A 25,681-nucleotide genomic window follows, 5' to 3' on the forward strand; every position below is an offset into this window, starting at 1 on the left:
TCCTCGTTAGAATCATATATGAAGATGCAAAAACATACGACCTGGTCGCGGCTGCAAGTAAAGTTCTCAGTAAGTGATACAGATTTTTTTTATCACCGTAAAGAAAAAAAACAACTTAGAGTTGTTATTGATGAGTATTGCTGTTTACATCATATTTATCTTTATAAATAAGGTTGTTTTTTCTGTGTTTCAGAGATTGATGCAGGAGACATCTTGCAGATGTTTGGGAAGATGTTTTTTGAATTTTGCCAGGAGTCAGGATATGATACCATACTGCGTGTCCTGGGCTCAAATGTTCGGGAATTTTTGCAGGTAGGCCTTTTTTATTATTTAAGAGATAATTCTGAATAAATTTGAAAGTAACAATGGTAAGTCTTTTTACTCATGACAGAAATTATTGTCATTACTTTAGTAAAGTCAACTTAAATTGTAGTTTCTTTGGGAGGGAAATGTAGCGCCCTCTGGGGGTGGGTGGGGTAGTTTTGGCTTTATTTATATTTAGATTATTGCTCAGTCTGACTTAAAATATTTACTACTTTTCTCTCTTATATACAAAACAGCCTCTGTCTAAGTAACTACAAGGAAAACACGGCTCAAGTGCAAACCGCTCACTCACAAATGTGCTGCTTACTGCTGTCTGCCATGGGTCACACACAGGCTGATAGACATATGCCTGCTGTGGGGCTATTACAGCTTTCTTCCACATTGTTGTCATGTCAGATATGTGTGCACAAAAGACTTAGATTTAACAGCTGATTTTTTTTTCTCTATATAAAAAAAGAAAGTTACAAGATTGAAAAAGTCCCTGAATCTATCAATAAAATTGATACTGGAGGTAAATTGGAGAGTCATGCACACTGCTATGAGTGGCAGAAATGTTTGGTACATAGGCAGAGATTTTACAGTACCAGTCAAAAGTTTGGACTCACTTCCCCATTGCATTTAATTTTTAACATGTGCCCAATTTTTTACTGGTAATGTACATATTTAACTGTTTAAAAAAAAAAAAAAAGCTAAATATGCTTAAAAAGACTGAAAAGAAAGAAAAAGAAAAAGAGGCAAACAGTTGCATCAGTATTAATGTATGGACTTAAGTGTACGCTGATAGGATGAACAATCTTAAAGGTGTTTTATTTTTGTATATTGTCCATATTTACACAGAATCTTCCTCCACCACATTTTGACCCAAAATATCTGAATATCAGAACTATATCAAAACTATAACAGATACGCAGATATAGAAAAACAGAAATTTGTTGACTCACTGTTAATACTGGTGAATGATGGTTATAAATAATATTTCACTTTCAAGAAGATGATTTAGTTCAGAAAGAAATCACAAGTGTTAAATTAAAAGCTCTGCTGTTTTAACCTGTGAACATAACCAGTTCACCAGGTAATAAAATAACTGGATTATTGGTGTGTTTTCATAACAACGTAAACAGCTAGTGTGTTGACTGCTAACTGGTTTTGTATCACTAGACTCAAATCGGATGCACTGTGACATGAAAACAGTATAACTTAGTACAGCTTTCATCATCATTCTCCACAGAAGCTGATGAAGGTCCTGCTGCAGTCGAACTGTCAATCATTTTTGGTGACTTTTTGGCGTCTTTTTTTTTTTTTTTTTTTTTGAAGTTTAATCATTAATTTTCTCTGCACTTCCTCTGTTGCTCCACCTTGATTCTGATGGGTAGCTGCATCCACCTGTTTGGCTGCATCCACACAGCCAAACCGGGTTTAAAGCCGTTTAAAGCCGGGTTTAAAGCCCAAGTCTGGTCCTTGAACTTTACCATCCTGCAACGTTTAGATGCATCCCTTTTACACCACACCTAAATAGCTGAATTCCTTCTTCTGTTTGTCTTCCATCTCTGCAGAAACAGTGTAATGAGTCATTTATTTGATATAGGGGTGTTGGACAAAGGGTTATATCTAAAAGTTGCAGGATGGTAGATCTCTAGGACTGCACTTGGCCACCCCTGGGTTTAAAGTGTGTGATTGGTTCAGTCTGGTGTCTGTAAGTATAGCACCAATGAGCTGCATGTTAACATGTTTTATGAACTGGTGGTCAGGCAGGGACAACTGCTGGGGGATGGCGTTTAAACATTTAAATTGCTTGGGCCAGTGGTAATTGGTTTGGCTGCTTATTTACTTGGGGTGGAAAAATCAAATCGAAAAATCAAAAATCTGGATTTTTTTGCTTCACAATTTTAAAATTGATTTTTTTTTTTCAAATAAAAATAATTATTGAAAAGATGTTTGTCTTTTTTTTTGTTTTTATTGATCTGTTTACTTGTCTTCAATGGGCATTGTAGCAGCAGAATGATGGTCTGGCTACGGTGTTGTTTTTTTTCCTAATTGAAATCAAGAAAAATGGTGCGCAAAAAAAGTTTTATGCATTCTTTTTTAGTTTTTAATCTACAGCTATCAGCAATATTGAAGAATTGTGAGAATCGCAATTTAAATTGAATCGGCACGCAAAAAATCGGAATTGAATCTAATCGGTACAAAAGTATATCGTCATGGCTCTATTTTTTACTGACTTTTATGGACCAGTCAGATCAATAAATAAATCGCGTCAACCCAAAAAACATCTCAGAAAATGCCCAGTATGCCAGATTGCCATTCCATGCTTGGTCATGACTTAAGGTAAAAAAAAAACCAAAAAAAAAAAACCTCACATTTGTTTTTTTTAAGAACTTCATTTTTACATGTAAAGGATTTTATCTTCAAGCAAAGCCTAGAAATTTTTTCTATCTTATTTAGCTTAATTCAACTTTATGATCTATATAAGTGGAATAACTGCTTCATTGCATCAGGACTTAATTATAAAGCACAAAGTGAGCACATAGTACTTATTTTTTTCTTATGACTTTTTTCAAATGTCAGCCACAGCTTTGTGTTTCTGCCCCACCTTATTCACTGCAGTCGTGACACACTCCTTTCTTACTTGTTTGGCTTTGTTTCTTACTTCATCAGCAGGACATTATGTGTGTGGCTTTGTCTTCTCTGCAACTAAAGGAATAGTCTTCCAAAAATGTATTTTTTCTTTTTGTCATTGGCTATTTCTGACCAAACTTCTGTTAATGCTCTTTAACATGAAGCTAATTGAAAAATCATAGTTGTTAGTTAAAGTTGATATAAGCTGTTTAGATCATTTGCAGAAAAATTCCATAAGGGATAATTCGAAAATGTTTAAGCAAAAATTTTATGCTTACTTGTTTTTATGATTTGGATGTAAGCAAACTGTTGGAAACTGTCATTAGAGTCACGTGGAGGATGCTTTAGGGAAAAGCATCTGCTAAATGACTCTAGAATAGAAGAGAAAGATCTGCCTTCCAGAAACAAATGGAAAATGGAAGAACTGTCTGCATTTTTCTGTAAGTTTCTTTATTAACTGGTGATCACGTCATGAACCCTTTAATGTAAGAATTACCCCTGTCAAACATTGTTCATTCAAACAAGCTTCATTCAAGTTTTCATGTGGGAAAAGCATAAAAAGAACCATTTAAAAGTAATTTGATTCTCTTCTGCTTTTCACATTTTTCAATCCACTTGTTTTCCACCTTTAGCATATCTTGTTTGTTCTCAAATAAACAGTGGGGCTTCTGCCAGATTTTTTAACTGTCTTATGATTTATCGCTGCATATTCCATCTTTTTTCTGACTTTGCAGAACCTGGATGCTCTGCATGATCACCTGGGTACCATTTATCCCGGAATGAGGGCTCCCTCGTTTCGCTGCACTGATGCAGAGAAAGGAAACAATCTGATTCTTCACTACTACTCAGAGAGAGAAGGCTTGCAAGATATTGTGATTGGCATCATTAAGACTGTCGCTCAGCAAATCCATGGAACAGAGATAGAGATGAAGGTCAGCTTGTTTGTTTTTGTTGGCTTTTTGTGCACAGGGAAACTCACAGTGCTAATGGTTTACTTATCTTGTGATGATGATGATAATGATGAATAAAGATAAAGTTTCCTTGGCACCTCGTTCATTTATCGTACATCTTTCAGTCAATTATTAAAGTATCTGTAATGCTTTGGATTACAATGTGACAGTTAACGTCTCAGAATAAAACTGAAGAGGTTATAATGTGCAGATAAAACAACAGAAAATACAGAAATGCTGCAATAACTGCAGTTCAGGTTTTGGTTAATGTCTGTGAGTCAGAGGATATTTTTAGATCCAAGTTATAGAGTCTCTAGCTAGAAGCTGGCAGACGTTTCAAGGGATTTTATTTTTGCACCTGTCTGTTAGTTCAACTTTGTCTAATTATGGGTGAATTTGAATTAGCTGTGGACAGCTTGTTTACAGTAGGATTAACCCAAACAGGCTAATTGACACACGCAGAATAAGTTATTTTCTGAGCTAATGTCTGTAAAATGAGTCTAATTTAAAGTTCAGGCTACAAATTTCAGCCTGTAATCCACATAAATATCTACCACATGTTGTTCTCCTCAAGCATCTCCTATGTTCAGACGGACGTTCCCTTCATTTCATCAGTGACATTTCAGTGTCAGTGACTAGCATACCTAATTGTGTTGCACAGACAGGATAATATTTTTTAACAGTTGTCTGTAGAGTGAAAGAACAGAAAATGGCAGACCCTCCAAATGTGACGCCCAATTTTCTGGAAATATTAGCCACTGTTGCTGTGGCAACAGGGAGCACAGACAGTAGCCTGACGTCAGCATGCCTTATGCCCATAAAACCACTGAATGTCATCTATTATCCTCCTAATTCTATATCGAGGAGAGGAGAGTAATTACGTTACAATCGAGGTATTAATGCCGTTATTGACGGAAGGTTAAAATACTTCATTAAGGTCGTCCAGTAGTTGTAATTATGTGCTTCAGCGCAATTATTTTCACTTCATGTTAGTTGATTTAAATGTATGCATGCTTTTTCTATTGATTATTTAACTTCACCTGGTGCAGGTGATCCAACCAAAAAGTGAGGAGTGTGACCACATCAAGTTCCTGATTGAGGAGAAGGACTCTGAGGAGGAGGCGTTCTACGAAGACCTGGATGGTTTTGAGGAGAACGGCACTCAGGAGACTCGGATTAGCCCCTACACATTCTGCAAGGCCTTTCCGTTTCACCTCATGTTCGACAAGGACCTGATGCTCACGCAGTGTGGGAATGCCATTTACAGAGTCCTGCCACAGGTGTGCATTTACATCTAATAATGCCAAAGTCTTTTTTGCAATGGCAAACCCAAGTTTCTGGTACAACAGCAAATAATTCCTGTATGAATGAATATCGGCATGATTTTGTTTTGTTTTCCAGCTCCAGCCTGGCACATGTATCCTCCCTTCAGTTTTCTCTTTGGTCCGTCCTCACATTGACTTCAGCTATCACGGCATCCTTTCCCACATCAACACCGTCTTTGTTCTACGGAGCAAGGTACCTACAACATATGGCTTTGTTGTTGTTTCAGTGATATTAGGGAAACACTTAAACACTTTTATTTTTAGCCTTAACATAGTTTGTTAAAATGGAAACCAAAAAAGTAATCTCGAATAATTAAAAGTTTACTGGATTGTTCTTTTGTTTACCATACTACGTACAAAAAGGTGGCCTGGTGTATATTTTATGGAACACATCTTATTTATCTGAATTGTTTGTCAAGAGCTTAAACAGCAGCAGAAATTGAATAAAAGACGCCTCTTTGATAAGAGGCAATATCTTGTCAATCTTCAATAACCAAACGGCGTTGAAGTTCACCCTTTTCAAAGCTCCAATGCGATCTATATCAGTTGTCAATATTTTATGTGTTTAGACATAATCCCTTTTAAAAGTTTCTTTTTAGTTGGCTGTTGTGAAAACAGGATTCCTCTTTTTTTCTATTTATTTTAAGAGCTAATGTTAGTTTGTTGTGTATCATTCATGCAGTCATATGTTATAGCTAACAGTCAAACCAAGGTTTCTTGGGAGATGTATATGTGTTACCTTGTAAAATACTGTAAAATACTTTCGTTTTACAGCCTCTTAATGAAGAACAGCCATTCGGCTGTTGCCAAACCTTTGTATTTCTTAACAGCAGATTCAGGGTCAGGCATGTACAGATAGATTTAAGATGTTACCATTTCCAGTAAAGATATAGAAGTTATTAGAGCAGATTTACCCTTTGCTATTATAACTTCCATGTGAGCAACATTAGGAGAGACTGCTGAAAAACCCGCTAACTGGAAGGAAGAGGCCCTTAAAGGGACACTAACTATAACGGATCATTTCCGATGATGAATCAACTAAGGAGCAACGTAAATGGCCAGAATAAGACGGAAGACTTTTTTGAACTATAAATAATGCAAAGCTAGTCCAGCAGAGTCCCAGATTAAAATTATAGATGAGCATAATAGGTCCCCTTAAATATTGATGAGCTGACAGATATTTTTAGAAGCTACATGAAAATTGACTGTGGGATTCATTGACACTGCTAATGCTTCGTTGACATTTACAGAACAGCTTGCACCTAAGGAAAAGATTAAAATATGGAAGATTTATAAGGAAGTTAATGCACCAAGAAGAGAGTTCAACTTCGTCAAATTAAAAACATTTTTTTAATTGAAAACACAAACAAGGAAGAGAAAGGTAATGGTGATTTTTTTTTGTCATGGCATCAGGCTTTAAATGAAAATCTAGGAAGGAAAGACAAAACAAAAATAGATATTTAATTTAATTTGTGTCTCATGGGGCTGTACATGTAATTATATTAATTGTTAAAATGGCTACACAGCCTTGCAACCACAGAGAAGCAGATTTTAATCATTATGAAGAGTGTAATCCTCAAAAGCATTACCTCTGTGTCAGTTATGACAAAGAACAGAGTAGTTTTTCTTTTTTTTCTTTCCACAAAAACTATGATGTTTTTTTTAAAAGGTGGGGCGGTCATTTAACATTTAAATGAATTTTTTTTAAAAATTAAATAGCAGCTTTGAAAAATGCACACTGAGGTGAATTGGTTGCCAGTTGTGAAGCAGATGTAGAAAAGAACACACAGCGTAATGAAATATTCAAAGGTGTGATGTAATCCTGACAGGAGGGACTGCTTAACGTGGAGACTGTAGAGAATGAGGATGAGCTGACGGGGGTGGAGATCAGCTGTCTCAGACTGAAAGGGCAGATGATTTATTTGCCAGAGGCAGAGAACATCCTTTTTCTTTGCTCACCCAGGTAAGCGCAACGCGCAGTGTGTTTTTATGTAAGAGCTGGCTGAGCGTGCACACCCAAACAACGCTTTTCCTTTTACACATGGCACAAAATACCAACCAATTTTAAGCAAAGAAGATGCTTTGGATGTTTATAAGGGCTAAAGTTTGCTTTGCAATGTATGTGCATGTATTTTTGTTGAACATTGAACATTGAAGCAAATAGTTTGTTGTCAATTTCACAAAAATATATATTAAAATGAAAAAAAAAACATTAAACTAAAAATGCACATTTACAAAGAACAATAATGACAGGTATTTTGCATGTTTGGTCAGCATATAAAAAATAAATTAGCATGCCACTCTTTGAAAAGAAATTACACAATAATCTTTGATTGTGAAATTTTCTTCCCCTGCTCTGAATATCTTTAGAGAAGCCAAAATATTCCTCAGGTAAAATGTTACTGTGTCTCTGTTTGGAAAGTTATCTGACGGTGTTCGCTATTAAAGGACACAAATGAACAGAAGCTTCTCCAAATTTCAATGTGGAGAAGCAGCAAAAAAAGGACATTTATTCAGTGGCACAGTAATGTGGATTAACATTCAGTGACAACAATAACAGATTTACAATTAATTATAATAATGATGAGCGCTCCAGTCAGACGGATGGTTATCTTTACAGTTCAGCCCGTTTTGTAGGCTAACCAGACACACGCCAGGGGACCTGACCCATTAAATTCATGGCCCATACATGATGTCCCTGTCTGTGCATGCATTTTGAAACTATTTTTACTAGACAACCTATAAACTACTAAATATAAACCCTCACCTTAAATTAGTGGCCCATGTCCTGCTTGATTATGTTACTTTGAGATGTTAACATAGCATCCAATATTTCTGGACAGGGACAGTTCCTGACATAACATCATGATTCAGACCTGCAGTTATTCTATCTACAGCAAGACTGACTACCATCTTATTGCCTGGTGCATTTACATGTATTATCTTACCTTCAAAAAATTTTGTCATTTCCACGACAAAAGAATTCAGTCATTTGTAAGGAGTCTGATGGACATCCCTGTTTTCCTGTTTTGCGGATATGCATAGGTGGGGTGCTGAGCCCAACATTTACAAATTGTATCAAATGTAAATGTTAATTAAAGTGGAAAGCATTTCAAAAGCACAAAATATGTTCACCTCAAGTTTCTCATGTATGTGGTTATTCTGTATGTTTTGTTAAGATCATGATTTGACTTGATTTGAGCCAGCTTTGTTTCACAAAATGTCAAATTGTTGACAAATGACTTGAAATAATAAACATCATTATCATTGTAATAACAGAGTAATTGGCAGTTTACAAAATGTCTGGGGGTTCACTTTAAAACAGTTTTTTTCATCTTTTACTGTGTCTGAAGATACATTCGGCTCATTTTTTGAAGGCACTAATGCTTGAGGTGTTGCAGAAACATGCTGGACGTACAGGGGTATCTTGGGTTTGAGCAGATGACAAGGTTGGATATCGGTGATCCTAATCCAGTTTGTATTTTTTGGAGAATGTACAACAATGGCTGCGCGTACGCAAATTGTTGATCATTGTTGGTTCATCTGTTCATGGATTCATGGATGAGATTTATTTTGTGATGCAGATTTTGCTGATGATACTGAAAGCACTTTACATTGAACCCATTATTCATTTACTATGTGATGATGGTGAGTTATATGTACAGGTCCTGATGAACGGTAACATAGCAGCCAATCGGTGCCAGCAGCCTCTCTGACCATAACCAAACTTTCATACACCAGAGATGTAGAAGACTATTTATGTATTATCTCATATTTTAATACATAATTATTACTGAAATCTCATTTCATTTATACGGAAATGAGTTGTCGGTGTTAATGATTGTTTATTTGCTGCTTATACTTAGAATTTCAATTTTTGAGACAAAGTATATTTCATGTTTTATTTTATTTTATTCAATTCCATATACTCAGAAATTGACCATTTAATTGGACTAAAGTACTGATAAATGTAAATTAGCTAAATATAGTTTGAAATTATGAGATTTGTTTTCGGTTTTAATCACCTCTTTATATTAAAATAGAGCTTGGATTAGATGTGAGTTTTACAAAATAAGCCTTCTTTTATGTAATTCTCCTATGTACGTCTAAGCCAGTCCTTATGAACTCCTTTTACAATCTATGATTCTTTAAATATGTCTGCATTATTTTCTCTTCTCATCCGTCTGCCATTATCAGTAAGACCAAAATTTGGGTCCATAAGCATAATGCACATATTTTAAGTTGTAACCAACACCAAGCATCTTTCTTGAAGCCTTATGCATTGTCTTTATCATTCTCCAGTACTTTTGGATCAGTATGTTTTAAATAGTAGTGCTGATGATATTGATTATTTTTAAGTGTTTTATTAAATAATTGTAATAACTGAATGATATCTGCAAAACAAGGAAAGGATGTAAACAGACAACATTAGAGGATTAATAAACCATCTACAACCTCAACCTACAACCAATGTTCTGTCACATGTGCAAGTAGCTTTCAATTTTTTATCATTGTTAAACCCAAACAGGAAACAGGACTGTAGTAAATAGATGAGTAAATGACACACTCTAAACGGAGTGAGGACAACAAGTAGCTGCTAATGCAAATGCTTGGTGGGAGAGAGAGGAGAGAGAGACTGTTCTAATGAAACCTGCATTTACTGAAGAGAGTCCATTGGTGGAACACAGCACAAGGACTTGAGCAGTGACTCACATGAAATCTACACTAAAATGTTTTGGCTTTTTTTTCTTGACACTAACGGTAAAAAAAATAATAATTCAAATGACTAAATTTGAGTTTTTGGAGAAAAATTATTATCCAGACAGCAAAAACACTGACTAGAACACAATTATCAATGTGATGAGTTAATATATCTTACAGACTGGACCCAAATGTTTAATTATTTTCATATGAATCCTCAGTTTTGATCATGATGTCCAATTGCAGTTGTAATTAAGTGATTTATTCAAAAGATTAAATGTGTTTTTTCCTCTTTGGCTTCATAGACAAAGGAAAAAACAAAAAGCACCTTTGGAACAAGTCAAGAGAGGAAAACGGCACACAGAAACCAATGAGGCTGTTACTACCTTTTAAAATTTTGTTGCAGTCTCTATAGGCCTCTGCGACCCTTAAAACAGCATGAACAAAAGTACTGATACAAGAGAGTAAGGTTGTAGAGATCTCGTCCTCTCAGATTGAACATGTTCGAAGTAGTTATGCAAAAAGCTGCTGCCTAGTAAGAATTAACTGAATATGGATTATAACAGAAACTCATTCACCTTTGCAAAGAAGAGCCAATCAGAGCATTATCTGACCTCAACCTGCAAAACGATCACTTATTTGGAGGCAGAAGGCTCATCCAGGATAATGACCTTACTGCTAATGCTTAATTTTTCCCTGTTTCTAATCATAATAAATAATAATAAATACAGGAACAACAGGCCATTTCACAGCTTTTCTTCTTGTAAAGCAATGTCTGTGAAACAGTCTGAAAATTGAAGAAGCACATTTTACTGTTTTCTTCTCTGTCATTCTGCTTTTGGGTTTTGTGGTTAGTGTTATGAACTTGGATGATCTAACTCGGAGGGGGCTATACCTAAGTGACATCCCACTACACGATGCCACGCGGGACTTGGTGCTGCTGGGTGAGCAGTTTCGTGAGGAGTACAAGCTGACCCAAGAGCTGGAAATTTTGACAGATCGTCTCCAGCATACGCTCCGAGCCTTGGAGGATGAGAAGAAGAAGACAGATAGGTTTGACTGTTTTTATTTAAAAATTAGTTGTTCATGTAACTTTAACTTCTCAAGAGCTAAAGTACTCCAAACTAGCAATGTGTAAACACTTTTCACTGTTGTGTATTATTTAAAAAAACAAAACAAAACTGTATAAAATTATACATAATTACATACAGCAGCCCTTTCATTATCTCTATGTTGTGAGCCAACCTCAAAGTCATTATCCTCCATCACTGCTGTGAAAACAAATGGCAGAGATTGTTTATCTATCTATCCTTCAGGAAGGTAAAAAAGAAGACTGGTGGACATTTCCTTTTAAGGTTGAGCTCTACATGAGAAAAAACTAAAGAAACAGCTGGATGCAAGGCACAGTCCAAAACAGTTATAATAACATTACATGATGAGAGGATCACTTGGAGTTGGACTTTATTGATATTCATCTAAGTTATTCTTCAGTCCCTCTTTTGATAAATAGTTTAGGCTTATATCTGTCGTAGAAAGTGGCACTGCAGATGATCATAGAGGGGTAGCATGGTCTTTATTAAACAGCTGTAGCAAACCAGTCTGCACACTGGAAAAGACTGTTACTCACCTGTTGGATCCTTACAGAGTTCTCCATGTCTCAGGTTTCTTTGTACGCAGCTGCAGTATTTAGAAGGACCACTTAAGACAGGAATTAATAACTAACTGGAAAGTATTGTGGTTATTTAGCAAAACTCAGCTGTTTTGCTGTCAAATTAGGAAAGCAGCTGATTTAAAAAATGAAAACTGCAGACCTGTGACCCCTCTGGTGTTGTAATGGAATGCTACAAAGCGTCCCAATAAACTAATGCAGTTCATCTGATACTGTTTTTCAAGCTAGAAACAGAACATGCTATCTGCCACCTTTATAATAAGTGCAAATCTGGCCGTGTGGTTTTTGCTCTTTAATTATTTTTTTCCACCTAACATCTACATCAAAACACTGGTTTCGCTAAGGCTCTTTGCAAGATACATACAATCTTTGACATCACCTGGCTCAATATTACAAATTACAAACCATTAAATTAATAGCTAATTTTGCTCTTATATCTAATAAAACATTAAAAAAAAGAAACCTTATAGGCATTTTAATATAATAAAAAATAGATTTTTATTTTATGAGGATGAGTGAAAATATTGTTTAAATGTGTTTTCTTCATTTGTATTTATAATGTGTCCTGGTTTTATGATGCACTGAAGAAGATTTTTTACTGTTAACAAGGCAGCCACGAACTGACTGTTACCATAGAAACACCACCCTCCCATTTGAGAGCAGCTTGCATAGCAAAATGACCAAAAGGTGGTGGGAGAACAAATAAAATGCTGATCCAGATGACGGACTTCAGTCTGGCAGCCGCAGCCCACTACGCCGCTGCTCAAGAGCACAGATAAAATATTGCAATGTCTTTCTTCTAAATCCTTGTTTCTCTTCTTTCTTTCAGATTGCTCTATTCTGTTCTACCTCCATCTGTTGCCAATGAGCTTAGGCACAAACGACCGGTCCCAGCGAAGCGCTACGACAACGTTACCATCCTGTTTAGTGGTATTGTAGGATTCAATACTTTCTGCAGCAAGCACGCCTCAGCGGAGGGAGCCATCAAGATAGTCAACCTGCTCAATGATGTTTACACACGTTTTGACATCTTGACAGACTCTCGGAAGAACCCTTATGTATACAAGGTTTGGAGCAAGAACTTTACCACCACAGTTTATCATGAATTTGTGTAATCGCCTCTCAGTAAAGGAAAAGAAAAAGGGGGGGGGTGGGTTCTTCTTCAAACTGATAATGATCGAAATGTTAAAAAGAGCACAAAGGAACAGGTTGCTTTTAAAGGCTTTCCCCTCGGCTGCTTCTCCAGCTTAAATGCACTAGTATGGCAAATAAAGTTATGCAATTAGGCACACATAATTCAGTAGGAGAATATTTATATCAGTTGACTTGAGTTTTTCATGAGAGTGGTACTAACTTGTAAACACAGTGTAGTTTTACAGAGGGACTGTAGCTTTTTATAGGCCTCACACAGCAGATTTACTGTCCAGGCTTTCAGACAAGAATGCACTTTGAGAAGTCAAACAGACCTCGGCACTCTCGGGGAATCTGCCTCAGGCACTGGGTCACCAAAAGAAGTAATATTTACTCAACAGGCTGAATGGCTTGGTGGTCCTAAGGTTTTAGCAAGACTCAGAGGGGCCCTGAATATCTTAAAGCTGATGTAAAGTGTTTAACTATTTATCACACAGTGTTTCAGTTTATTTCTGGCTTCACAACACATTAAAAAAAAACAAACCCAAAACTCTCTTTGTTGTAGTGTGGGAACAGATTAACCTGAAGGAAGTTGTTCAGGTCATGGTATCACCTTTTTAAAAAAAAACAAATAAACCCCCAAAACTTAATTATTTGTTGTTATACAGGTGGAAACTGTCGGTGATAAGTACATGACAGTGAGCGGCTTGCCAGAGCCGTGCACGCATCACGCTAAGTCGATCTGCCACCTTGCTCTCGATATGATGGAAATCGCTGGACAGGTTAAAGTGGATGATGAACCAGTACAGGTATGATGTGAAGTTTACGGTACAGTGTGTTTGTATGCATAGATGCAATATATTTACTTTTTATTTTAAGGTAGCAATACTATCTAATTGTACGGCTCGGTCTCCTTGTGTTTCATTCTTTTAAGAATATAGAAGTGAAGAAATAAATGTGAAAAGAATTAAATTAAAATATTTTCAGCTTTGTACAGTTACTGACGCTTGACTCCGGTCTGATTGAATGGAAACATCAGCGGCAGCTAAAGCCCAGTCTGACCACAGAGTGCAGTACATTGGGAATTTGGAAAACGGTGTAAAACTTAAATGTCAGGAGAAAGATTGTAACACTTGATGTGATAAAAAAAAGATAGATACAATTGATAATTAAACATCTATTTAAATAACTTTTTAACAAATCAGGACAGCATCCTTAACTAATTAAAGTATTTTTCCAATGATAAAGTAGATTAAGACATTTTTTCAACCCCATGTATCGTTTAAATATCTGCTATTTCTGTATTGGATATTGTCTCTTGGGTGACGCAGTTTGTTTGTGTTTGGCACATAAAGTCGTGATTTTCAGACTGTTTTTCTCCACATATTTAATTATTTTTGCAGCTTTTTAGCAGCGCATCTGTTACTCTGGCATAGATAATTTAGACTCACTAGAGCGCTGTAGGCTTTTTTTTCCCCCATCTTTTTTTTTTCCTGATGATTATAGAATGAATTCATCTTAGCATCACATCATTTTTCAGTAATGAAGTAATAATAAGACAAAACTGGATATAAACCAGCAAATCTTTGTTTAACTGACCTTTGTAGATTGTTATTGTTGGAATGACTGTTGAGAATTAAGTCTGGAAAATCATGTCTGCCTAACAAAAGGTTGTTTATTTTGGGACATGACACTGGCAAAGAGAGGTCCGGTTTTGTAGCAGAAACACGCTCAAATCATCTCATGATCCTGAAACTAAAAATAGATTCTCATGTGTACCAGAGACTCACGACATATCCATGCTCCGAAGACAACAAGCACCGAATTACTCATCCGTGTAAACATTAGTCTATGGGAAATGTTTTGCAATTTTAAAGCCTGAATACTAACATGGAGGGAAACCTGGTAAAGTTAACCTTATATCCATACACAAATATTGAACAAGTTATGGGATAAAAATTAAAGAAATGGTTTAGAAGATCTTTTAAAAACAACAAAAACATCTCTGTCCATAGTACACAAAAGATTTACCAAGTCCATGATTTAAGATTTACACAAGTTTATTTAAATGCTGCAACCGTCATGCAAACTGCCCCAGGCTTTATTAGTGTGGTTTTGAAGTAGTTGCTTTAGGCAATAAATATTCAGCTAACAACTAATGATCCGTGCTACAGACCTGGTAGGAGCAGCGCTATTTCTGGCATCATTCCCTGCTTTTTGCTTTATTTAATTGATCGAGTGTAGTCACCTTTTTATTTCCCTTTTTTCTTGCCTTCAAAGATCACGATTGGAATCCACACAGGGGAGGTGGTGACGGGGGTGATTGGCCAAAGAATGCCCAGATATTGCCTTTTTGGAAATACGGTCAACCTCACAAGTCGCACTGAAACGACTGGTGAAAAGGGAAAAATTAATGTCTCTGAATATACTTACAGGTGAGCAACATATATAGATTTCATTCTTAGCTGTGGAGAAAAGGACATTTGCTGGATCTTTACAACATAAATGGCATAGGGTAGATATGAGGGACACACTGAACAACAATTTAAACATGAATCAGTCCAGTAAGGGAAGGAAATGCTTATTTGAGGCATCAGTGAGACTGTATGAAATGTCATTAATGGTGTTACTGACATTGTACTTTAGGTGCTTGCAGTCATCTGAAAACGCTGACCCTCAGTTTCATTTGGAGTATCGTGGCCCCGTCACCATGAAAGGAAAGAAGGAGCCGATGAAGGTGTGGTTTCTCTCAAGAAAGACCAATGACACAGAGCCCACCGCAGTTAGAGCTTAATTCAACACTTTCACTCTCAAGAATCGTTTAATCAGTGCTTCAGCCTGCAACTGTATTGTGACATTTTGATGTGGGGGATGAAGTAGATAAAGTGAAATACAAGGTCATCTATCCAGAACACACAGATATTTTAATTAAGAAAGTTTTTCCGTGTCTGTGTGAACCAGTACCAATGATTTGTCTTTCTGCTTATCTAAATAAGATAAAACATAAGCTCACTATATTTTGATAATTGTGTAGTGTTTCATGAATAGTAGAAGTTAGTACAATAAGGTTTGATTTTTTTTTTTAAACAAAGTATTGTATTATATACAACAGATATTGAAGCTTTCGGTAAGCAAAGCGTTTTGAGTCAGTTACACAAGTTTTAGGTGCATCGTTTGTTGTACTATGTTTATGTAATCAGAAATCATTAGACACTGAAAGTAAAAGGCAAAAAACTAATTTCAATTTTTTATTACAAAAAAATATTTTAGAAACAAAACATTATCATATTTAAGTTTAACAGGAGTTAAAAAAAAACAAAAAAAAAACAACTAAATACAACTAATAGCTGTAAGAGAAAATTACCAGATGAATAAGAAAAATATTCATGGGCTTTATGAGATCCACCTTTGTTAAAATATAGATATTAGAGATACTTTTTGTATATTTTTATAGAAAGATGTTAATTCGCTCTTTGAAACAAAACTGCTATGCTAAAATAAATTAAAATAATAAAAAAAAAGAAGCGGAAAGTATTTTAAAAGTCATGAATAATTCAAATTTAGGGAAATGAGAACATTTTTATTAATTATAATTCTGTCATCGACCTATTTTAATAGACCCATAAATAAAAACGCAGTGCAGTTTTATATATTACCTGCAGCTTGCCTCTCATTGCTCAACCAGTTTATGTCTGCTGCTATGAAAAAAAATACTGTACTGTTTTAGGTCTACTTTTGGCTGTAGAGAAAACCAAAAGTATCTTATTTTCCTTTTGTGTTTCATGTTTCTTTGTATTTATTCTTTTCTTCAGGGTTTAAAGTCTAAATAGTTTGAAATCTGTTTTAATTATCTGAAAAATTACAAATTTAGTAAATTTAAATAAGAGGAAATTACTGATGTGCCTCCATCATATTTATAACCACAGAAAAACATCATGTGCTTTATATATAGGATAAGTTTAACTGTATTTAATTTTGCCTCATTGTTTCCAGATTTATGAAAGCTATTCTTCATAAAATGCCAACAGCAGATGTCTCTTGTACTGTATAAGTGCATTTTTGTGCTTTTTTCTGACTTGTTCCTTTTTGGAGGTGGGGGGCTATGACAAATAAAAATGTCTGGGAAAGTATGTCTTACTTGATATTTTCTTTGTACTCTGCCACCAGTCAAGCACTTCTCAAACTAAACCTTGGATATTAATGACAAAATGTTAATCATGGTGTTTGATTAAAACTAGTTTTCTTTGGGAAGGTAAAAGCATTAGCACTCATAAAATAGTTCACCTCCATAATTGATTGGTTTGTGAAGTTGTCCCTCTAGTGGGTCATTAGATCATTGCAATCTGTGGATGGTGACCTCTCCAGGAAGCCAACAGACCTGTTTGTTTGTTTGTTTTTTAAAGAATGATTTAAAGCTATCACAAACATGACCCAAGCTTGTTTATAAGTAATTTTGTTTCTCTGTTATAGCATAAGTTATGACTTTGAAACATTACATATGCCACAAAAAATCTGAATTAAAAATGTCTATAGAGTGAAACAATAATGTGTATCTAAATAAAAGACTTTTAAGATGTGTGTAAAATATTGTAAAGAATTTCTGGGCTGACTAGTTGAGTGGAATTTTTATTTATCCACTCATTGTTTATACCTGCTTATCTCAACAAAGGGTCACATGGGGGTTGGTGTCTATCCTAACAGCTATTAGGTAAGATGCAGATCACATGCTGAACAGGTTGCCAGTCCATCGCAGGGCAAACACCAAGCGGAAAACAACCACTCACACTCCAAACCTACTAATCTTATTTTTTGGACTGTGGGAGGAAGCCGAAGAGAAACTATATGTTCTCCAGGAGAATATTTAAACTCCAAACACAAAGGCTCCCACTGAGGTTTGAACCAAACCTTCTTGCTAACAGTTGTGCAGGTGGGACCATTTATCTCACTACACCAGTTTATGGTACCATAAAAAGTGTTTTATTGTTACTGCTTGTAGCCATATTATTATAGTCATTTAACCTTTAATTAACCTGGAAATGTAAACTTTTGATGTTTGAAATGTCTCAGCAGGATGTTCTTGCAAAAACAGGCAGCGACACTTCAAAACTCATTTATAGCAACACTAAATTTTAACAGCTATGCCCTTAACCCTGTATAGGGCACTCAATGAAACACCTTGAATTTAGAAATTTTAACCCAAAATTGTCCTTCTGGTATGTACCAAGACCTCCATTCTTTTGTTACATTGTTTTAAAATTTGTTTTATGCTGAAAATGAAAGAAAACAAAGTGATCAAAAATAGTCACTTGCTTGATAAAGGGTTAAAATAAAGGGGGAAAAAAAAAGACAGAACTTGTCTGGATTGTCTATGGAAATGTAAACCATCAGAGTATTTAGTCATCATGGCCACAACAGTAGCAAGAATGAAAGAATACATTTACATATTTGTTCATAATTTTCCATGGACTCTTAGAGAAACAAGTTCCTAAAGATTTAAGACAGTACAGCTAATTCCAAGAGTAGTAAGAAGTATATATTAATTAATTTTTCCCAATTCAGGACCTCTGTATCACGGTGTGATAATTTCACTGGAGAGTTCCATCTGTGTCCTTTTGGAACTGTGAAAAAAATGACTTTCATTTCTTTACTCATCCGTTCCAATCAAATTATCAACCAATCCATGAACACACATCCACCTGCAGCAATGCAGCTAAAACCAGTAAATACTGAGGCTACTTTAAAGGTTAACAATCTAAAAAAAACTTCTTGAAATGTCACCTGAGATGGCCTTAATCATCATAGTCATCATAAACATGATGGAAAAGAAAAATCTGACCCCAGAGATGAAAAACATATCAATCTTCCAAACCAAAATTGAGAGATGATTCTTTAAAGGCACAGTTGGCTAATGACTCAGAAACCTTACTGTTAGAAACCCCGGGAGCCCCTGATAAGTCTGTAGTCAGAGCCCAAAGATGATTGCAGGGAAAAATGTGGAATATGAGGCCTTCAAACTATGATAAGCTTGATTATCAGGAGTTTTATAGGAGTAGAAGAAATTTTAACTTATATTCTGAGTTTTAAGAAGAAGCAAAAGTGGAGAAATATAATCTCTCCTCACTCCATAACCCTCATTGTAGCATTTTCAGATGAGACTCTTAAATATAAAGAAAGGAAGATGCATTACATTCCAGTAAAAGTAACAGTTGTAAAACACACTAGTGGTAGTAACACGGTTTGAGGCTATTTAGGTTCGGCTGACTTGGCAAACTTTGAAGGAAAATAACACAACATCTGTCTGTGTGTGTTGAATTTCTTTACAAAGCAGGTCATGCTGCATGGAAATAAATACACCAGCTGTCCTGAGAAATAAACTGTTAATTACCGAAGAATGAGCTAAGATTCCTTGAAGCTTATCTGGAGCATGTAGGAGTTTATTAGCAGTCATTGCTACAACACAAGGTCAAATAAGGTCTCATTCTTTTTTACTGAGAAATATAACATTTTGCATAGTTTTCTATGTAAATAGATGACTAAGTATAGCATAGTCATTGCATTTATTTAAAATATTTTAATTTACTTTCAAGATGTTTGTATATTTTCACGATTCAGATCTTTTTGTTCAGAGATACAGAAATGAAAGAGTTCACAAAATGTCAACATTTTCCTTCTTGTTTTATGAGAAAGATGACGACTTGCTCATAAGTATAATTTTGGCATGAATGATCAAAGACCTAGATGACGTATGCCTCTTCGTTTATCACCTACTACATGTTATCATTTTTCATGTGCCAGAGTAGCTGATACTACATCTCAGATAAACTACATGGAGTGTAAACATGTTAAAGATTAGCATCTATGGGATCTAAACAAGTATGTGTCAAGCTTAACTGTCATGGAAGAAAGACCTTTTGTCTGATAAGAGGTTTGGACATTGCCGTATCAAGCAAAGGTTCTTCATGGCACATCATTATGAGAGGGTACTTAGATAAGAAAGACGACTGACATGGTTATTTTATTACTCTCTGAACATATTGGTGACAAGACAGAATCAATAACTGGTGAGGTGACTAATATATCATCTTGTTTCAAAGTAGTCTTCTGCTGGGAAATCCCCTGTCATGGTTAAGATGTCTGTGTTACTTTAACATCCATAAACATTCCTGCAAACCATCACGCAAAGTCTTCATAGGTTCTGGCCCCTTGTTATACCACTATGTTTTTTATTAATTCCTTTTTACGCTACTCTTCTCTCAGCTCTTCTCAAAACTTAAATGTTTCACAATGTTGTGTTTTTTTAAATTATTATTACAAAAAATTGTGCTACATGTTTATTACATTCAATACTTCTGCTAGCATATTTAGTGATGCTTTTTATTGCTTATTAATATTTAACTTTTTTTTATTTCATTTAATTTTTATCTATTCATGCATTCATTCATTCATTATCCAAACAGCTTAGTCTGATTAATGGTCGTGAGGAAGCTGGAGCCTTTCCCAGCAGTCTTTGGGCGAGAGGCAGGGTTCACCCTGGAGATGTCGCCAGTCCATCACAGGGCTGATTGTTGTCTACTCAACAAAAAATATAAAATAATGTTTATCACCTTTTTACATTATCTATCTATCTATCTATCTATCTATCTATCTATCTATCTATCTATCTATGAAATTATTTTCATTTAGCCTCTGTTTACTTATAGTTACTACTCTGCTTTACTTTCTGCTAAGTTTTTTTTTTTTTTTTTTGTCTTGTCCAGCATTTAAGCAAGCAGACTGATGTTCTGGATGCTGTGTTCTCCTGAGCAAATTTATTTTGCCAAGGGGAACTTTTGTAGATGTAATGATCCCCTTGTATTTCTTGATTCTTATTTTATTTTTCAATTTGTTTTGGATAATAGCTTGTATTACAGAGTTTATGCTGCTGGACCCGACCGGAAAGGACAGGAAAGGGGCAGAAAGAGAACAGAAAAGAGAACATAAAAAAAAACAAAAAAAAACCAAAAGAAAGAGATCAATGCATACATGTATATGCACATACATACCCACCTACATATATATGTATATACACTCGCACATACATTATATATATACATATATACATACATACATACATATACACATACATACACATGCATACACACACATGTACACATACATGCATACATAAAGATAGATATACATACATACATATACACATACATACACACACATATATATATATATATATATATATACATATATACACATATACATACTCACATACATACACATACATATACACATACACATACACACACATACACATACATACACATACACTCACACATATGCATACATATATACATATCCATACACATACATACATACACATACACATACACATAAGTACACACACATACCCACCCACACACATAAATATATACACCCACACAAGCCAACTCTAGATTCGTGGAGAACAAAACCGTTGACAATCATGAGGACCAGAAACTAGCAAGTTAAGTCAAAAAGACAGAAAGAGAGCTACCTGCTGTTAGTGAATAAACTTGCTGGATGACTCAGTGACTGTGACACATGCAGAACATTCATGCAGAACATTCAGAGTGGAACGTGTTTAGAGAAGAGTGATCATGCCAATGTGACCCCGCCCGCCTACAGCTAGAGGAAGGCCAGGAGAACCCAGAGACCCGGGTAACCGACAGTCACCCCCAGGTACAGATCCCAACCCCCCCACTCCAGAGCCAGCCATGCATCTGCCCAGGAGGTGGCGAAGGAGGTGCCCAACCAGAGTCCCCCGCAGTCAGGGGGAACAGGCCCCAGCAGGCCCAGGCCGGCAAGGGCCGATCCCGCCGGGCACCGGCCACCTAGGGCAGACAGAGCGCAGGCCCCAGGGCCCCAAGAGCCCGTGAGCAGCCCCCCGCCCCCGCAGGCAGAGGGCACAGCCCACACCGACGGAGGACCAGGATCCCCAGACCGCCACCCAGCGGCAGCCAGGTCGCACCCCAGCGCACCAGCTGCGCCCCAGCTGCGCCCCCGGGTACAGGACACCACCCCCCCACCACCAAACCACACACACATATACATGCATACCCCCCCCCCCCCCCCCCCCCCCCCCCCAACACGCACTCCCCTCACACATATACATGCATACCCCCCCCCCCCCCCCCCAAACACGCACTCCCCTCTCAACCCCCATCCACACAACCCTCTGCAATCCATGCACATCATCCATCACATATACAACCCCACCCCACCTCTACTCACTCACCCATACCAAGTCACACGAACCCCAATCGCCCCCGCCCCCACACACGCTCACCCCCCCCCCACACACGCTCACACCCCGCCACCCCATCCCTCTACTTCTACCCAACCACACATGCCCCACCAAACACCCCTCCACCACCCATAGCCCCCCTCCAAACTTCACCCTCACTCACACATCCCATTCCGCATATACACCCCCCCCTACACACACACACACACACACACACACATACCCTCACTCCTCCAACACAGGCACACCCCAATACAACCCACGCGCCAACATACCCCTCCACACACACATCTACTCATCCTCACACATCCCTATCCCCTACCCACCTATATCCCCAACCCTAATCCCCCCCCAGCCATCCCACCATCCATCTGTAACCCCATACACCCACTCCCACACATCCTCACCTCACCCCTCCATCATGTCCCATGTGAGATACCTCAGAGGGGGCAGAGGACAGGATGGCCCCGATCAGGGCCCCCATAATTATCGCCCACCACTCCCAGCGTCCCCCACACCACCCCACAGATGCAGCCGACCCAGCACCCCCCCAGGGCCGGCGACAACCCTCCTACAGCCAGGCCAGCCCAGACTTAGGCCTAATGGACGGCACTCTTCCCCCACCCGTACCCCCCCCCAGTAAAGCCCCGAGAGCAGGGGCATGAGAAGACCCTATCGTCCCTGCCTCCCCCCCGCTTATGACTGATTGTGAAGTATGTATTAGTTGCAATTAAAACTGAGGGAAGTGCCACGCGATGTTGGGAGAGGGACCACCTAAGCAGCCCCGCCCACCATACACCGCATGCTCTTCCCCCTAATCATGTGAGTCGTCAGTGTTTTGGTGTTTGGTGTCTAAGTGTAATTAAAACTGGGAGGTGAGCCGAGGCTGGGTGCAGCGATCAAGACCACCTTGATGGCCTTTCTCACCACCCAGCGCCACGTGCACACCTCCCAATACCCTGCCTGTGTGTGATGGGGAGCGGGGAGGAAGAGGGGTTGAGGGATTTAAGTCTGGAGGAATGTGAGCTTTCCTCCAGAAGGTGAGCCGCCCGCGGCACTGGGCATGCCCCCTACTCCCAGGGCCCCCCAAGGACCAGGACAAGCCGGGGACAGCCATCCCCGTAACCAGAGCCTTCGGCGACTCTAACCAGAGAGTCATCACCGACCCAAGAGGGGACCAACTCACCACATGCAGAAGGGGGGCACGAGGACAAAGAGGAGGCGGGGCGGCAGAAGGGGAATCCCAGACCGATTGTCCACCGCCCCCTCACTCACAGAGGACACCCCCACCTGGGGACATGAAGTCCCCCCTTGTCCACACATCGGCACTTCACACTGTCTCAGCACACACCTACAGCCACACACACACACACTTCCGGACACATTCAGGTCCACCCAGCCACCCGTTCAGCCCACCCTTAAAACCATCCTCCTGACCCCCACGTCACATCCAAATCTCCCCCACTCCCATCCATCATATCTACACTTATCCACCAACCTACCACACACATGCACCACCCACTCCCCCATACATACACCCCTGCCCCCCCCCCCCACACACACACACAGACAGCACGCCCCCCCTCCCCCCTCCTCCCCCCCCCCCCCACACACACACCCGTATACATATACTTTCTGCTAAGTATAATTGATGATTAGTTGACTGGTTTTTTGACAGTGAAAACTAGTGTTGTGCAAAATTAACTTCAAATATCAAAGGTCTTCTTTATGAAGGGGCTGGATGAAGGTCAAAGAGATACCAAGAAATGGACCACCTACTAAATGAATCATCTTTGTATTTGAGAAGAACAAGTAAAGCTTGGCAAAATAATGAGATGTTTAGTAAAAGAGCATTAAAAAGCACAAAAAATAGATGTCTGCTTCGCTCAAGCATCAGGGACAAAAATAGACACAAAAGGTGTCAAATATTGTATGAAAAATTGCTGCAGACCTTCATCGAAATCTGGCTGTGATGGTAATAATGTGAACTGTGATATCAGCACCACCCTATGTCAACAAGGATACAGGTTAAACAGGAAGTTCACCATTTAAAAAAGCAGCTAGTGTGGATATTGCCTTGAGAAAACATGAGCTTTAAACAGCCACATCATCAATCTGATTGATGACGAGATAAGAAGGCGTGTGGTTTAAAAGGAGCCGCAGACGTTGAGGAAAGTGCTCCTTTCTGCAGAGTAGTACAGCTCACCCAAACCATCACCATGACCTTCAACGGCACCTGGAAAGTTGATCGCAATGAAAACTACGAGAAATTCATGGAAAAAATGGGTAAGTCACAGTCAATATGTATTTTGCAGACTGTTTCACTGTTTTATCTATCATTATTGCTTGTTATTGCAATTTGTGCATGGTTGTCGACGGTGTCTTATCACTACATATGCTGTTTATGTCATAAAATTACACCTAAATCCAGATGTGGTTGTGGAAAAGTACTGATGGGTTTACTAGTATTTAGGTAAATTTCTAAACATATACAAAACATGCATAGAAATTTCTAACAATATCTGCAACATTTCATGTATTTGCACATTTGGAATAAATAATAAAATGATAAAGAAATGTCTTCAGCAAGCTTTAAATGCATTTCACTGAACCAAAATATCTGAGTTCAATTAAAAGCAGTTGTATGATCATTTACCGAACATGTTTGTGATTTGACTTTTGTACGTACTTACCATCTACAAAGACACAAACGAAGGAACCACTTCTGCATGAAGAGGTTTCATCCTGACAAACTTCCTTCCATTGTTCAGAGCCTATTGAACACACTCAGTGTGTCTCTTGATAGGAATTAACATGGTGAAAAGGAAGCTGGCTGCTCACGACAACCTCAAGATAACCATCGAACAGACTGGAGACAAGTTTCATGTCAAGGAGAGCAGCAATTTCCGGACCATTGAGATCGACTTCACCCTGGGGGTCGCCTTTGACTACAGCCTTGCAGATGGAACTGAACTACACGTAAGCATAAGTGCACCTTGTGGGACAGTCAGCTGATTTCACTGCATTTTCACAAATAATGAAAAGTTAATGAGCACCACCTCTCCCAAAACTTCTGTAGATTTTCTCCTTGCAAAAATTGCTGTAAATATGCTTTTTTTATATATATATATTCCACAGGGTTCATGGGCCATGGAGGGTGACTTGTTAAAAGGGGACTTCACCAGAAAAGACAATGGCAAAAAACTGATTACAACAAGAGTCGTCCAAGGAGAAGAACTCATTCAAGTAAGGCTCATTTTAATTTAGGAGCTTTTTATTGAGGAAATAATGATTAATTGGGATCGTGGATTTGAGTTTGGAATGGGGAAATTCACATGCAAAAAGCAAAACATTAACTGTACTTTACATCCAACAGAGCTACAACTATGAAGGTGTGGACGCAAAGAGGATTTTCAAGAGGGGTTAGACCAAACAGATCTACAAAACTAAAGTGAGATACTTGATTTCAGGATTACACAGCTGTGTTGAATGATCAACTTCTTGAAGTAGCAAAAGTGCCCAAAATGTAACCCGTTTTTATACTTGCCTTATTAAAGCCAAGACTGCCTATTTTCACATGTTGTCTGTCTTTCATTTGTGAAAACAATCATTCCCATTTGGGATCTTCAAGTAAGTTACACATACACAGTGATTTGACTGATTTAAGAGTGATATGGTAATTGAGACTTTA

General features: G+C 37.9%; 2 protein-coding genes across 2 annotated transcripts; both read left to right on the plus strand.

The window, feature by feature from the left end:
- Positions 1-204: 204 nt before the first annotated feature.
- On the plus strand, positions 205-15,510 carry gucy1b1 (guanylate cyclase 1 soluble subunit beta 1; the record flags this gene model as incomplete). Its single annotated transcript, XM_079264419.1, has 10 exons — positions 205-312; positions 3,675-3,872; positions 4,940-5,170; positions 5,292-5,408; positions 7,045-7,178; positions 10,772-10,969; positions 12,415-12,652; positions 13,385-13,525; positions 14,997-15,151; positions 15,363-15,510. The coding sequence occupies exons 1-10, from the start codon at positions 220-222 to the stop codon at positions 15,508-15,510; spliced, it is 1,653 nt and encodes a 550-aa protein (XP_079120545.1). The 5' UTR covers positions 205-219.
- An 8,636-nt stretch (positions 15,511-24,146) lies between these two features.
- On the plus strand, positions 24,147-25,555 carry fabp2 (fatty acid binding protein 2, intestinal). Its single transcript, XM_079238174.1, has 4 exons — positions 24,147-24,276; positions 24,797-24,969; positions 25,129-25,236; positions 25,367-25,555. Exons 1-4 carry the CDS (start codon positions 24,210-24,212, stop codon positions 25,415-25,417), a joined length of 399 nt encoding a protein of 132 aa, XP_079094300.1. The 5' UTR covers positions 24,147-24,209; the 3' UTR covers positions 25,418-25,555.
- Positions 25,556-25,681: the final 126 nt, after the last annotated feature.

The sequence above is a fragment of the Telmatherina bonti genome, assembly GCF_933228915.1.
Source record: "Telmatherina bonti genome assembly, chromosome: 3".
In the NCBI taxonomy this organism is placed as follows: Eukaryota; Metazoa; Chordata; class Actinopteri; order Atheriniformes; family Telmatherinidae; genus Telmatherina; species Telmatherina bonti.